Source organism: Podarcis muralis, chromosome 12 (assembly GCF_964188315.1).
Source record: "Podarcis muralis chromosome 12, rPodMur119.hap1.1, whole genome shotgun sequence".
NCBI classification, from domain to species: domain Eukaryota; kingdom Metazoa; phylum Chordata; class Lepidosauria; order Squamata; family Lacertidae; genus Podarcis; species Podarcis muralis.
The window spans coordinates 41,227,506-41,244,379 of NC_135666.1; the positions used below are offsets into that span (position 1 = coordinate 41,227,506).

At 41.1% G+C, this 16,874-nt stretch overlaps 1 protein-coding gene across 10 annotated transcripts in view; it reads right to left on the reverse strand.

Annotated features, from left to right (window-relative positions):
- Positions 1-16,874, reverse strand: part of ZNF385D (zinc finger protein 385D) — a 374,703-nt gene that overhangs the window by 291,690 nt on the left and 66,139 nt on the right. For all 10 annotated transcript variants that reach the window (XM_077916271.1, XM_028750022.2, XM_028750029.2 and 7 more), the window contains one exon: positions 4,885-5,163. In XM_077916271.1, the coding sequence (XP_077772397.1) occupies positions 4,885-5,163 (279 nt within the window). The remainder of the gene's footprint in view (positions 1-4,884; positions 5,164-16,874) is intronic.

Sequence of the window (16,874 nt, forward strand, 5' to 3'; positions counted from 1 at the left end):
AGAAACACTCCTGGTGCCACACTTAGGGCAAAATGAAGCATACTAGACCTTCTTTAACCTTCATGTGGCACATGAAGTTGGAATGCAACCTTTCCTTTGGCCACGGGTGAGATCTATAAAACAGAGTTATTGGGTTTTTGATAGACATCTCTGTGCTTGGCAAGTCACAAGTTGTTCATCTTAAGTTTCACAGACAATTCAGTTCCGTCCCACTGCAGCAGAAGTTCTTAGATTTCTAAAACAGTTTTGGCATGTGGAGGGGAGTTTCTGAGCATTTGCAGAACAAGTGTATTTAAAAAAGGAGAAACTGAAGTACAACACTGTGGCAGATAAAATTAGAAGAGACTGTTCAGCGCAGAGCTGTCAGCACAAATATCTGAAGTTGGAAAAATATGGAGAGAACACTGAAGGTGGCACATTTAGGATAAGCAAGAGGACCGAGCTCCGACTGAGAGCAGAAACTGGGCACAGCTTTCTTATATGCCCAAGGAGTGGACCAGAGAAGAGAGGCAGGGCAGCAAACAATAAAGCTACAAAGCTTATGTGCACCACTTACACAACGTTGATGTCTGCTGTACCCAGAGGTGTGCCAGCACATAGCGATTATATTTTGAAAGGCATAAATAGAAGAGAATATAATTGCCACAGTTCTTCAGACCATAGTAACACTGGCCGGTGAGGCAGCATGGGTGGGGCACCATTGTTTCCCCAGCTTCCCAACACAGCAGGTTATGCTGGTGCTTAAAGGTAAAGGTAAAGGTACCCCTGACCATTAGGTCCAGTCGCAGATGACTCTGGGGTTGTGGCGCTCATCTCGCTTTATTGGTCGAGGGAGCCAGCGTACAGCTTCTGGGTCATGTGGCCAGCATGACTAAGCCGCTTCTGGCGAACCAGAGCAGCACTCAGAAACACCGTTTACCTTCCCACCGGAGCGGTACCTATTTATCTACTTGCACTTGATGTGCTTTCGAACTGCTAGGTGGGCAGGACCTTACCAAGAGGGAAATGGGCAAGGGTGAGATACAGGAAGACTGGCCCAATGGAACACATGCCAGTGAAGCCCATCTGATGCTCCTTCCACCATGCACTGTATCGGACCAAGCTCTCTTTGGCTCACCCACCCACTCTCAATAAGTGCCAGTGACCCACTGTGTTGCAAAGCAACGGGGTCTTATCCATACTACCTAGTGGGTCACTACTGGACCATAGAGTAGGGATGGGTAACATGTGGCCCTCCAGACCTAAACCCCCAGCAGGATTAGCCAACAAATCCAGTGGTTAGGGAAGATGGGAGTTGTAATCCAACAACCTCTGGAGGGCCAGAAGTACCCCATCCCCACTATACAGGAAAGGAGCAGCAAGCTCAGCATGCTTAGGATACTCCCTGGGCAAGATGCTTGGTTCCTTCTGCAGACCCAAATATACAACCTCATGCCCATGACACTTGTATTCTTTTCCTCCCTATGAGAAAGTGGAGGAGTTTAGTGCACATGGAAGAGAAAGGAAAGCTAAATATCTGTGATACTGAGAATTCACAGAAACAAAGCTATAGCCAATAGACTTTGAAAAGCCATGGTAAACACGCAGTACTTTTGCCTGATCCTCCCTATATCAATATTTTCTACTAACTAATTTATATCATTGGTAGAAAAACAATTTTGTTCTTGCCTTAGCAGTCCCCCATTTGCTAAGATGTGGTTTATGCTAAGGGCGGGATATTTTTCACTCTCAGGTGCAGATGCCCATTTGCCTCCAAAACGATGCACACCTGCCACTGTGAGATTTTGTATCATCCAAGCAACTCTAATAAAATGTTGTGGGGTTGTATCCAATGCTAGTAATGCACAGAATAAACCCATTGAAATGAATGGGTCCATAGACTCTTAGGTCTAATAGTCAAATATGGCCCTTTATGTCAGAGCTAGGGTTAGAGCATATATTTTACCCATTTCAATTATTGAGCTGAAAATGAGTAAAAAGTTATGTCCTGCAAATTTTAGAGTATTCAGTTATGGATAAATAACTCATTAGTTTTGAACATATTCAATTTCAACCCTCAATCCCATCCACTGTCATTGTTTTTGCTAACTGCTTCTGCTTCAACAGCTTTTTTTTCTTGTTGCTGACTTCTTCTTGCATTAGTCAAGTAAAGTACAGTATGTGACCTGAGCTAAGAAGGGATCATTTAGCAAAGATCACCACCTAAGAATTATAACTGGGACATGATGATGTCAGTGAGGATAAACAAAGCCAGAAATCAGCGTAAATGACGGGACAAACGTTTCTGCAGACGTTGCTACAAAATCAGAAGAGGATAGTTTTTGACACTGCAGAAAACATTCCAAAAACTTATTGAGTCTTTTCCAAGGCTGACCTGAAAACTACTCATTCTATTTTGCTGCCCCACTCACAGGCAACAAAATGGGGGGGGGGGAGTGGGGGAGGAAATGGGTGGCTGCCATTCACCCCATAATTCCAATAGGAATTATGCCCCCAAATATTTTTTTAAGAAGTAAACTGGGAGCTAGATAAGTTCTAGCGTGATCCAATATAACAAATGATACTTTTTGTCTCATTGTGCTGCAATGAGCTCTCTAATACCTAGAGAGTAATTTGGCTGAGACTTTTTCTCAAACAGGCACCTAGCAAGTAGACTAACAAATACTCACCTAACGAGAAGGACAGACATTGTATAAGAGCTTATTTCTTCTTTTTCCAGTAGTCCGTTGCAACTTTGACAAAGACTGCTGATTCCCATTAATCATTTCTCAGTTTTTACTATCCCATGTTACAAACCCCACCCGAGCTTTCCATGTTGTGTGGAAATAATTCACATCAGAAACAGAAAAAGGAACAATCGCATCAACAAAGCTGCCATAGAGCATTAGTTTCAAGAGCACATAAGTAAACATCTGAAAAGACAACAGAGAAGCTTGAGCACTTAGATAGAAGCAAATGTGTTCTAGAACAGATGGTGGCTACACTTCACTGCTCCAAGAAGACCTGACATTTTCCCCTGTGGCTGCTGGTGTGCGGCTTAGGAAAATGCCCACAAAACTAATATTTTACAGTTGCTCCTTCATAAAACAGCTAAATCGTGGCTATTCATAAATGATAAGACAATGAATAATCACATCCAGTTTACAGATTTTTAAAATGCAATTATCTAATTTACAAACATCTTCAGATTAGTACTACAAAGGTGGATAGTGATTAAGCATCAGTTGTTTCAAAATTATGCAATGAAAGATCAGTTCTGTCGGGATAAGGCATAACACAAGAAGAGTACTACTTGCAAAGGGCCTCAAACATTGATTCTGTGGGTAGCAAAAAAGTAAACAACCCATGTCAGGATTTCAAGCCCATGATTATGGACTGCTGAATGGATGAAGACTTGCCAAATCCATTCACAAGATATTAAAGATATTCACAACAGCCCTTCACAAGATATTAAAATTATTCAGTAGTAGGATGAATATTCACAATGGTTTATTTTCAGTACCAAGGTTAATGATCTAGGTAGGGGGAAAGGGGTTCACCCATATGAAAACCTACTACTTATTTTTTAATTTATTTTCCATGCCAGCTATCACCCACTCTTCTGCTATCAGTTCTGCTGCTTCAGAACCACTTTTTAACTTGGAAGAGCTTCTTTGACACATGTTACCATGGGCCATGTGGTTATGACTTCACTCTGCACATAGCCAATCAGTCTGGCTATCTGACAACTTCCCTGAGGACAAACAAATCTCTTACCATCTGTGCATTATCTCACTCACCAGAGCAACCCTTCCTGAGATAATTTAATTGACTGTCAATTTCCATGAACAGAATTTAGTCTATATCCACCAACAGTGACTTACGATACAGGGCTAATTGCTGCAGAATGTACACCTGAAATGCACATCCTATTTATTGCATTATTGTATTGTATTAAAATCTGTATGTGAATGTGTCCCTATCCATGTCCAGCAGCAACTAAATATGTGTGACTCAATTGCAATCAGTGAGCTGTTGCCTTGATAACAGAACACAATCTTTTGCAAACACTTTCACGTACCTTTACCCTTTGCACATTTTGTCAGGGAAGGAAGTTTATGAAATACGTATGCCACCAAACACAAACTGCAGCATTTTACACTAACTGATGCTTTAGGACACTCTTCAAGGAAAGCTCCACAGAGAAAGCACTGTAGTAGTCTGGCCTGTAGATTTCACAAGCTTGAATAATGGTTGCCAAATATTATTCGAACAAGCTCATAGCTTACAGATCAGGCATAGCAGATATGTCATCAAAGCCACACTAATGAATATTTAATAATAAATTGAACCATAGCTTCTACTCTTAAATCCAAATGTTAATATTTCTGAAATGTTTAAAATCTAATATTTTACTTTACACTACTCTTCTAAATTGTAGGGATGTGGGTGGCTCTGTGGTCTTGCCGATCAGAAGGTCAGCGGTTCGAATCCCAGCGATGGGGTGAGCTTCAGTTGCTCAGTCCCTGCTCCTGCCCACCTAGCAGTTCGAAAGCACGTCAAAGTGCAAGTAGATAAATAGGTACCACTCCAGCGGGAAGGTAAACGGCATTTCCGTGCACTGCTCTGGTTCGCCAGAAGCAGCTTAGTCATGCTGGCCACATGCGAGATGAGCGCAGCAACCCCAGAGTCATTCGTGACTGGACCTAATGGTCAGGGGTCCCTTTACCTTTACCTTACTCTTCTAAATTATGCAAGACATCAAAAATGGTTTAGCCATACTTAAAAGTGGAACCACCCACTGCCCACTTTTTAAATAGGACTCAAGCACCGCTTCAAAAGCACACCTGATGCACTTTCACGCGTGAATCTCATAGACAAGACAGAATATAGCAAATAACTTACCATTATCAGTTTTTGGATTCCCGTTGCTGAGCTGCTTTAATCTTTTCTGATGTGATTTCCCATTGTAGTGGATCTGTGCCTGAGCAGCAGAGTTCAGTTGAATGTTGCACACATTGCACAAAGTAAAACTGCTGTGTTTCTTCTCCCTTTCTTTCTTTTCCTCACTGTCATCAGGTGTCAGGTCTGCCTCGCCTTCTCTTTCATGAAAACATGTGAAATTTGCAGTATACGGTACATTGTCTTGAGATGGATTAGGACTCCAGGGTTTCTTCATAGTTTCTAAGATAAACAAAAGAGAAAACTATGAGTGATGTGCATACCGCACATCTAGCACTTTTGTCCTGTGGAAATTTGGTGGTCTGCACTTAGCGTCAATGGAGCAAGGCTGTGTTTCTCACATGGTATCAGCAATGCCTGGTTGGCTGGTTAGTGTGGCTCCCTGGCCCTAATGTCAGAAAACTCAACAGGCCATAGGGGGGCCAATCAGTGAAGTCCCTTCCACACATATAAAGACACAATTTCAGAACTGGGGGGGGGGGGATCATATTTTTGATTGCTTCCATTTTCCCTTGATGGCTTAGTATACTATTTACAGTGAGTTTATTTAAAATAGAAGATCGTTAAAAACTGAATCCATTGCTTGTAGTTTGAAAAGACACAGTCATTTCTCTTACTCCCACTAACTCTAGTGTATGGAAAGACTCAACCACAACTATCACAGAAAAAAACACTATGTGGAGCAGCTTAAAGGTCTTGATTCAAATCACAAATTGAGAAATCTGATTTCTTATAATGAATTCAAAAATTACAGACATTGAAGGTTATTAATCTAACTCACATTTGACGATAGTCTAATTAATTACTTATTTGAAGTACTCACAGTGTGATCCTAAGCATGCCTGCTCAGAAGTAAGCACCATCAAGTTCAATGGGAACTTACTTCAGGTTTAAGGATTGCAGCCCAAGACTCTGCTTTATTCAAGAAATCTAATATATTTTTAAGGCTCCCAAACCTCCTCTTTACATGTGCATAGCACAGAATGGATGGCATTTTAAACGCTTCACACAGTAGTACACTAAACTTTACAATTCTAACACAGTAGATCTTGTGATATTTGGAGTTTTTCCCCAACGCTGTCATTCAGTAATCGTAAATCTCATTAGCTGCAGGGAAATGCTTCAAAATATTAAGTGATTGCATCTTAAAGACTCAGAATCCAACAGGGAAATTTAAAATGTACTAATCCCTAGTAATAATTAGCAGTTCTTTATGAAATAAGGCCAGACTCCTGAAAGCATAGGTGTGTGCTGCGATACTGAAGACAATGTGATTTGTGCACATTTTCAGGATAAAGGCCCAAGAAACTAAAGTGTTAGAGTTTAGTAACTGGTAAGTTAAGTTGCAGCCAAGAAAGACAGACTCCAGCTGCAGCGCTGCTGGAAAATTGCTGTACAATTTGGACAAGTTACAATATTTCACATCAGTGTAACCAGAGTTACATACTGTGTAAAATGGAGCTATTATCCCTTTTCGGACACATAAAACACTGTGAGAAGTACAGATGGAGCCTGTGTTAATACTGAGAATTACTGAAACAGATAGAATACTATCTAACAGATAGAATTTTCAAACACCGTTTTTGATGTGCTTCCTTGTGGGAAAGGAAAAGGAAGTAAACACTGGAAAAGACAAATATGACAGAGCTTTTTCTGAGTCATTGCTTAAACATACAAGAGGCACTTACTTCAGACAAAACACTTATGAAGGACACCAAAATTAAGTTAGCCAACTTACCATAACTGGTAAAAACCACAAATTATAGTTGTGTTTATGAAAACATGTACCATTAGTGTCCAGGATTTCAGATATTTTGGTGAACAGAGATCATAGGCCAGCTAAAAGCGAAATGTTAAGGAATAAAATGGTCTACCCCTTAAACCAGATATTCTAAAGCTCTTTAACTGCAAACCTGTGCTTCTACTTTCTTCTTGGTAAATCACTCATAGCCGAGTAAGATTGTCTTTCATCAATAAGGTCTTAACAGTGTGTCTGTAAGTGACTGTGGAAGCCAATTCTAGAGAAGCCAATTCCTGTAGGGACATAGGTTTCTGGGTGGGGATTGATCATGGTGAGGATTTGCCAAACGTGCCTTCCTCTTAGCTTGTTTCTGCCTTTTGTCCTGAGTTCGTGCTTCTTCAAATCCATCACGCCTTTGGTAGAGGCTATTCTCCAACTAGAGCGCTCACAGGCCAGTGTTTCCCAGTTGTTAGTATTTATAGTACTAGATTTGCCTTGATATGCACATTTACCAAGATATAAGTCCCACTGAATTCAATGTGCTTTACTGATTCAACATAACAGGATCATGTTGTATTTCTGAGATTAGTCATGAATTTTTTAGATAATGTCAGGAAAACATCTCTTTCCATCTGCAAAATGGGGGAAATGCTATAGCTTAGTTGTACGCTTTGTGTCCCCATTTCAGTACCCAGCATCTATAGTGTGGCTTGGGGAAAGCTCCTATCCGAAATCCTGGAGAGCTGCTTCCAGTCAGTGTAGTCCAGGGGTAGTCAACCTTTTTATACCTACCACCCACTAATGCAACTTTCTTGATGGTAAAATTTCCTTACCGCCTACCAGTGCTCAATGGAAGGTGGATTCAGCTTGTGCCATAGAACCCCCTACCATCCACCTAGAATCCTGAAACGCCCTGGTGTAGACAGTACTGAACTAGATAGACTAGATAGACCAATGGTCTGACTCACTATAAGGTAATTTTCTATGTCTCTATATTACTATAAAAGGTGGCTGTAAAAATTATTGAAAAGTTACATTAAGAGCTTTGAACTCTAAAAACAACAACCAGACCTCTGAAAAAAGGTCTTTTTAAACTTTTATTACTGAGCTTTCAACTTTTAATTATTCGGACTTCTTGTGTCCTACCAGGTCCAATTTAAGGTGCTGACTTCAGTCTGCAATGTTCTATACAGCTTGGGGCCCAAGTATTTGAAGGTTCATTTTCTCTATTACCAACCAACTGAAGCTTTAAGTGGAGGAAGAGGTCCTGCTCATAGTTCCATTTTCAGTTGCAGTCCACGGTACATGAGCTGTGTTACCCCTGATGTCGCATTCCCTTCACACAGAGATACAGCTGTCCCCTGTATTAAATGCCCTTAGGTGTCAGCTCATGACACATTTGCTTCGTTAGGCATATGTAAATGTTTGATATAATACCTAAATTGTTACTAGCTCCTTCTGACTTATTTTATTTTTAAAAACATATATATAGTTGGTTTTAAGACCTCGTATTCATGTGTATTTCTTTATGAATCATTGTGTAGCATCCTGAAGACCTTTGGGTTGAAGGGCAGAATGCAAAATTATTTATTATTATTATTTATAACATGCCAGTGTGCATGTTGCCATCTGGAGCTCTATGATCAAGTTACAAAGTTCCTGATCACAAGGAGTTTATAATCTAAAACTGACAGTGGAGAAACTATGAGGTAGGTAGAGATCAGAAAGTCGAGAATGCCTGGATAAAAATCCAAAAGGAATGAAAGTATATAAAGAACTTCTCAGAGTGTTTTTTTCCTGATTAAGCTAGTGCTGAAAGAGCAAATATTCCCTGAGGAAGGCAGCAAGGATTCTATATCTACTATCTCTGGAAGAAGGAACAAAAGAGCTATCGTCTGTCAAAAGAATATTTATTTATTTATTAAAAGGTTAAGCCACATCTGCACTAGAGTTTCCCAGGAATAGGTATCGACTGTGAACAAACTCCGAGAACTATAGCTCTGAGAGAGGAATAGGCACTGTGGGTTAAACCACAGAGCCTAGGACTTGCCGATCTGAAGGTTGGTGGTTCGAATCCCCGTGACGGGGTGAGCTCCCGTTGCTTGGTCCCTGCTCCTGCCAACCCAGCAGTTTGAAAGCACGTCAAAGTGCAAGTAGATAAATAGGTACTGCTCCGGCGGGAAGGTAAACGGTGTTTCCGTGCGCTGCTCTGGTTCGCCAGAAGCGGCTTAGTCATGCTGGCCACATGACCCAGAAGCTGGCTCCCTCGGCCAATAAAGCGAGATGAGCGCCGCAACCCCAGAGTCGGCCACAACTGGACCTAATGGTCAGGGGTCCCTTTACCTTTAATAACTATCAGAATCCTTAACAAACTACAGTTCCCAAAATTATTTGGGGGGAACCAAGACTGTTCAAAGTAGTAACATAGTGCTTCAGATGTATAGTTCAGATGGGGCCCTAAGACTTACAAAAATACTATTAGGAGGAGGACAAGCATAAATCTTAAATGCAAATAATGAAATAACATCAGCATGCCTGTTTCTGTTTTTCAACATCCATGCATCTTCTGCATTGAAAACATTCCCCACTAGAGAGCAGTATGAATTTAAAATTACAAATACTTTGTATATATATAAAGGATAATAACTATGTTTTTCTATACAACTGCACAAATATTTTCTAATCTTTTGAGTCATTTTAAAACCTAATATACAGGATAAATTATGTACATTTTGTGGTTAACATGAGCCAAATAGAAAATGTGCATAAATACTGATGACTGTGCATTCACATGAATGTACACAAATAGGCAGCATTAACATCTTGTACATAGTTCCGCCAAAATACAGAGTTTCCACCTGAAAACTGGATATTGATCAGATAATATACAAATTCTTGACATGAATTCACATTTTACCAGCAACATTTGAGTCTATGCATACTGATTGTTTGCGCTGCTCATTTGTGAAAATTCATGTAAATGTATGCAACTGCAGGTCCAGATTTTGACTGTTAAAGGTTCAGGGATCAGTAAAAACAAAGGGAAAAAAGGCTTTATGGGATAAGGGGATAGTAAGAGAGTTTGGTGGAGTAGTGAGGTAGAAGAATGGATGAAGTGGATGGTAGAGTAACTATTGAATTCACAGCCCCTGTATGGATTCCTTTAACAACAGTAGGATGTGCAATGAATATTCAGGTGACAATTGGCATGGACATAAAGTTATGGGTAAAGCTTCGTTTTCTTAATACCCATACTGGGGAAAAGAGACATCTGTTATATTCCCCTGTGTCAAGACAGAACAGATCCGGAGGGAGGGGGAGTGTTGGAAATCAATGGACATAACAGAATAGCAAGTTTTTTTCAGAAGTTATTGTAATATTAATAAATGAATGTTCCTCCACTGGTCTGGTGAAAGAGCCTGTGGGGCAAAGGTGGCAGGTCAGGAGTTTAAGCACCACGGAGAGCTCCAAGTGAGCAACTTGTTCTAGCCAAAGTTAAAAGCAAACCAAGGCTGTGTACACATTACAGTGGTGCCCCACAAGACGAACGCCTCGCAAGACGGAAAACCCGCTAGACAAAAGGGTTTTCCGTTTTGGAGGCACTTCGCAAAATGAATTTCCCTATGGGGTTGCTTCGCAAGACGAAAAAATCCCCGCGGGTTTTTTTCACTCCCCCCCCCCTTTTCCTAAGCCGCTAAGCCGCCTATCAGCTGTTCCGCTGATAACCCGCTTAACAGCTGATCGCGAAAAGCCGCTAGACCGCTGTAGCGCTAATCCACTAAGCTGTCAATGGGCTTGCTTCGCAAGACAAAAAAACCGCTAGACGAAGAGAATCGCGGAATGGATTCTTTTCGTCTTGCGAGGCACCACTGTACCTGCTTAAAACACAACTAGGTACAGTGGTACTTCCGGTTATGAACTTAATTTGTTGCTTAGGTCCGTTCTTAACCCGAAACTATTCTTAACATGAGGTGCGCTTTCGCTAATGGGGCCTCCTGCTGCTGCCGGTACATGACTTCTGCTTGCACAGGAGCATCTACTTCTGGGTTTACGGAGCTCGTTACCCGAAGCGTTCGTAAGGAGGACGGTACGTAACCCAAGGTTCCACTATAATTATTTTCCCCGCAATTCAGATTGAAGCTGGTTGGAGGTGGGGCGGGGGGGGGGAATGCATCAAAATGTATTATTTTTAAAAAATAAATGAGAAAATAGATACAGGATAGGTATGGACTGTGATAAATGTTGTGCTGTCTGCCACTTCCCTAATCAGTGGTGGGAACACAGTGGATTCAGAGCAAATAGGAATGTGTACAAGGCCTCATTCCATTTAAGTTTCTGCCACCAGACTTCCTCTCCCAGGTGCTGTCCCCTTGTGGAGAACCTCTGGCCTGCAGACGGTTACTGCTATGTTTCATGACCTCCTGCTGTACATGCTCCCTGTGCTACTGGACCTTTAGAGGACTTTGAGAGACATTTGGTTTGTTGGGCTGAAGGGAAGACATCCATGAAGATCCTGGCTCTGGCTCCAGAGGCCCAGGTGTTTTGGAACGTTGTTTTGTGGGCTCCTCCCGTCAGTCAGGCTCAGTAGTCCCTCAGTCTCTAGCAGCAGGCTTAGAGCCCTAAAGTTGATGACTCTGCAGTCTCCAACACTTTTCCTCACTTAGGTATTAGCATAAGAGTTCATTCTCAGAACCAGAGGATAAGTGATCAATTTTTTAAAATATTTTTTTTCTTTATATACATTAAAACATGGAAAACAAAGGTAACTCTCCGGTGAAAAATCTATTAGCAAAATAATTTCAATTTGCTTTTTCTTTCAGATCTGTTCAATAAATAAACAATCCCTGTGCTATGACTGGTACAATGCCTACAGCTACGAGTAACAAAAAGAAAGTATTTTGTCTTCGGTGGCTTGTGGCAGATCATTAAAATTGTCCAGGGTGGGCTTTCGAACTTGGAGCAAATTCTATGCTGCATCTCTGCAATCAGCAGGCATTCCCAACCTATAGCTAAATCCAACAAGTTTAATCTATGTTTCAGCAATTTATTTATGCTGGAAAGCACCTTAACGGAAGCCTAATTGTGTTAAAATATGCTGCACTCATTTATTTAATTAAGTTCTATAAAAAGAGATGAGCACTAATCTATCACATATGTTATTTAATTAGCAATACATATCTGTTTCATAATCCTTTGTAAAAGAAACAGAGCACTTTCAGGGGCTTATAAGCAGATTTATAAGCATCACCATTCAAATTCTAGGAAGTTATGCCGCAGTTACTATAATTTCTGCAACACCTATATCTGTGCAAGTGGCCATCTTATTTCCCTTAGCCTCAGGATCCTAATGAAAACAACTGGAGTTTGTCTCAGTATGAAGAGAAAATGTAAATTTGTCTGTGCTATATTATTTTAGAATATTAAGGCTCCTATGCACTTACCTGGGAATAAGCCTTATTAAAAACAATGGGACTTAATTTAGAGTAGACATGCACAGGATTGCACTATAAATTCACTACCTTAAAAGGACCCTAGGGGTTCAGATGAAACTATAAAGTAGTACTTGTTGAACAGAAATAACTACAAAGAAGATTGCTTTACAGACTTTGGGTGGAACTGAACATTGCACTATTTATGAACGTTCCATCTGTGCAAGCATTTCAGTTCACCAGATGGACCAATCCCCCTTCTTCCCTGTGCACTCACAGTTCTGGGGATTTCCTCAAACCCCAACAAGCCAATTTCGGAAGGCACAGCGGATGTGGGGGAAGCCCCATTACTCAAGCAGATTTCTTTGTGCTTTGGGCTTCTGCTGATGGAGCTCATTAACTGAATTCTGCCCATGGGCTTGGATCATAACTAGGCTTCCATCAGAAGAAGGGCCCCATCCATACTTTGTTTTAAATTTTAACTTTTGTATGTTTTAAAGTTAAAATGCTGAAATTGATTAAAATTACCTCGACTTTCTAAGCATTTGGGTAAGCTTGTCTAAACTAGAATGTTTTTACCAGGCACCAAAAAGAGTACTTTAGTATGGTTTACTCCTCAGTAAAGTGTAACATTCCACTTTGGCTATGCCGGGAACCCCTTTCCCTGGTGTCCATTCCACCCCCCCCCCCTTGTGAGGTTTTCAAGTGAAGTTCTTACATTCTTTCTAATCAGGACATCAGTACCTCAAAAATGATTTTAAGAGAAAAAGCAAGTAGGGGGATCGTTTTCTTTTCATGCCCCTAGAAACAGAAGCAGGAGAAACAAGGCTCTTCTGTACTGTTCTGAAAACATCAAATGTAGACTTGCTTCTCTCCTCCCACTGGAAAATGTTGAAGGTAACTGGAACAAAAGCCTGGAAGCTACTGTTGTAATGAAGCTTTACTCCCTTGCTTAGGCTCTGTGGAGTGCTAATGCTAGCCCTGCTGAGTGTGCAAACTCCTTCCAAGGCCCTGTGGCTCATCTAAGCACAGTCAGTAAACTCTTCCAATATGCCTCACTAACCTCAGACTCTGTGGAAAAGCAAATACTTGCATCGTGCATGAGAGAATTCAGAAACTTCTCCTGAGGTTTGATTGAATTAAACTTCATTATCCAAGCCAATTGAGAATAAGACACAGATAAACTTGCTAAAAGTCCTTTGTGAAGATTTCTGTGAGCTGAAATACTGCCCTCCAAGCAAATATCCTATTAAAGACTGAACTGCAGACGAGAGTCATGCGGCTGTGAGAGCTGGCTCAGTGAGCCCTCGGCAATGGACGGACACATTCAAATGATCGTTATCACAGCCATGTCGCCACCCTGCCCTTTATGAACCTCCCTTTGCTGCAGAGTGCAGTTGAAGCAGGGTGCCTCTATTTAACCATAGTTTCGCATTTCACATTCGCTAGTAAAATAGGGCTATCAGCTTTGGAACAAGTCAAGATCTGAAACCAACTGCAAACTATTGTAAGGTTACCAGATTTTCTTGAATGAATCCGGGGACACTTTAAATAAATAAATAAATAAATAAATAAATAAATAAATAAATACTACACATTCAGGACGTTGGTGCTGCAGTGATGGCAGGGCAGAGGGGCCACCGCCGCCTTGACCTCAACCGCCATGTTTCCCCTTCCTCCAAGGAATCTATCTCCTATCTCCATGAGCCTGGGCAGCCCCTGGGTTGTTGGTTCTTCAGTGGTGGTGGTGGAGAAGTGATGCGTGGTGGGTTGGGCAAGGAAGGCAGAGAAGGAGGGCCAAGAGCAGTGGCGGCGGCGAGGCTCGGGTAGCGCGATGCCTCCCTTCCCACTGGAGCATCCCCAATCCCATTCCTACTTGCGTGCAAGCAGGAGGGGGCAGGGATCTCTCAGCTGGGAAGGGAGGCTTCCCGTTGCCTAACTGAGAGATCCCTGCCCCCTCCTGCTTGCACGCAAGTAGGAGTTGGGAGGCTGCTCTGATAGGCAGCATGAAGCCTCCCTTCACAGCTTAGTTGCTGAGGTCTGGGAAGGTGGAGGCAGCCCGGAAGCTGCATCTTTGAGCCCCTGCACCACCATCATATGGGGACTTCTGAGCAGCTTCTGAAGCCAGCCAGAGCCTACTGCTCCAAGCTGCTAAGACTGCCGCTGCTGCATTTCTTAGATGAAATCTGGGGACATTCCGGGGATGGAATTTGTCCAGGGACTTGTTCGCAAATCCAAGGGCTGTCCCCGGGAAACGGGGATGTCTGGTAACCCTAAACTATTGTTTAATATGCTGGCTGGTTCTGAAGGTGGTAAGCATTTATTTATTCATTACACCCAATAACACAGGTTTGGCAAAAAAACAAGAAATTATACTTAATTAGAGGCTTCCTAGTCATATTGTGGCTCACACAATGGAAGCAGCTAGAGGCTTAATACATAAGTAAAAAGACTTGTGCATACTTCAGTCACTAAGCCAAACTATAAAAATCTCAACTGGGTCAGGGTTCCCGAGGATTATCGCTGAAGTTACTAGGGTTACTAGGTCCTAACTCCATAATTTGCTTGACTCTTTAAGCCTGGTACCTTAAATCAGAGTTCAGCCACATGAAGGCTTAAGCAAAAGTGAATTTGTTAGCCTCCAAGGTGCCACAAAGTTCTTAGAGTGCAATCCTATACACGTCTATTCAGAAGTGGTACAGATAAGTATAAATAGGACTGCAGTCTCCTCTGGGCTTGATTTTTTCTGCAATAGAATTCACCTACATGGAGGGGGGGGGGACCTAATAGAATATTATGAACATTATGTGAAACAAAGCTAAGGATTGTACCCTTTGGTGTATGTCATAGATATTTCCCCAAAATGGCTTCCCTATATAGTACCCTTTTGGTACCAGGCTAAATCCACTGCCATCAACAGCTTTTCACAAATCACTTGATTATTGATCACTATGCTTATCGTTCCTCACTGACCTAAACATTTTACACTGCCATTCTCCTGCTGCCTCAGCATCTCTCTGACATTTCTATGGTTGCAAGCTCTCACGTGCAGCGACCCTTTCCTAAAGACACCTTATGGCCATTTAAAGATTTCAATTTTTTTCTGCAATGGTGTGCATTTTTTCCTTGGAGGAAAAAGTGCCTGGGTTGCAATTTAAACTTTCAATCTTTTTATCCATAAAAATTGAGGAAAATCTTAAGTCAAGTGCTTATATTTTCCCTGATATTGTTAACATATTGTACAAAACTGAAACACATCGAATAGCCATCTGCTAACTGCTTTAAACATATATGTTCCAAACCAAGAGAGAGATCAAGCTTACATACACATAGCAGATATGGATGCAGATGAGCAGTGCTAACTTCCTACTTCCATTAAGTCACTAACAGCCACCTACTTTGAGTGGGACTTACTTCTTGGTAGACATGCAAAGGACTGTGCTGTAAAAGTTCGCCTGTATGCTGCTGCTTTGGCTATAAAGGCAAATGGAATCTGACTTTCCTTTTTTTGTTTTGTTTTGGGTACTTCAAAGTAAGTAAAACATACATCTAAGTTACAGGGCTAAGTGATATGCTTCAATAATTTTCACCAGTATATCAATTATTTAGGTTTTCCCCATTTTCCTGGTAAATAATACTTGCTTCTTTAATTATTTTTTTAAAAAAACCTACAAAACTAATTGCACCCAGGAAATTACTGTTTTGCTTGGTTTTGATTGAAGCAAGTGGGTGATACTCAGTGTAGATCCATTGAAAATAATGAACATGACTAAGTTGGTTCCATTAATTTCATTGTGTCTGCACTGAGTAGAGCTTAGCTGAATACCATCCAGTGTTTTAAATTTTCAGTTTTTGCTTGGTCAAGAACTTTCTACCTCCATTTCCAGCTACAATATGGAAACAGCAGCAACTCATTTCAAAGGATAACTGAGTGGATGAATAAAAGAAATTCTTATCTACCTGAATCTATAAAGAAAAGAAAGTCAAAGGAAGGCATGGCTAACCAGGATTACAGAGAAATGTCTTGGTCCTGTTGCCAATCGGCCTTCCATTGGTGATCCTACAAGATCTCACTATACAAAGCATGGTCTCCCTCATCGCATGTTTTAAAACTGGGTATTTTTATTTTAGAAAACCTTTTTTGCTTTCATTTTACAAAAGTTACTTTAAGAAATGTGTGATCTCAATGAGAAATTATAATTATCAATAATGTAAAACCAGGAGCTTTTATTTCTTTTCCCAAAGTGTATGAAATAGCCAAGTGTTTAATTGTTGAATGTCCAGGAATGTTTGATAAGATACGATTTGCAGAGCATAATGCTTCTCGAATTATCTATTAAAGCAGCAGCAATTGCTGCTCAGAAGGCAGTGGATGAGGATGTTGTGCAGAAGTGTCCAACTGTGCACAGTATAATCATACTGGACTTTCTCTGCCCCCTGAACCCCACTTACTGAGTTTCTACAACATAGTGACTTCAAGACATGGTTACAGGGGCATTTAAGAACAAGGTAGCATGTTGAAAAATGTACAGCATAAGCACATTCAGTTCCTAAGATGAGAAACTGGTCAATAAAGTCATATGGCTGCTAAGTGCCTAATGATACGGTTGTTCGGGAGGTGTAAGCTTTTGTGCCTAAGTGCACATCATTTAAACATTCAAAGATTGGACGGGGTTAAAGGTAAGTGAACCAAAATTCATCATGTTTACAATTTTCATAGAACTTGGCAACTAATCTAAGAGAAAACCAATGCAAAAAGCCTT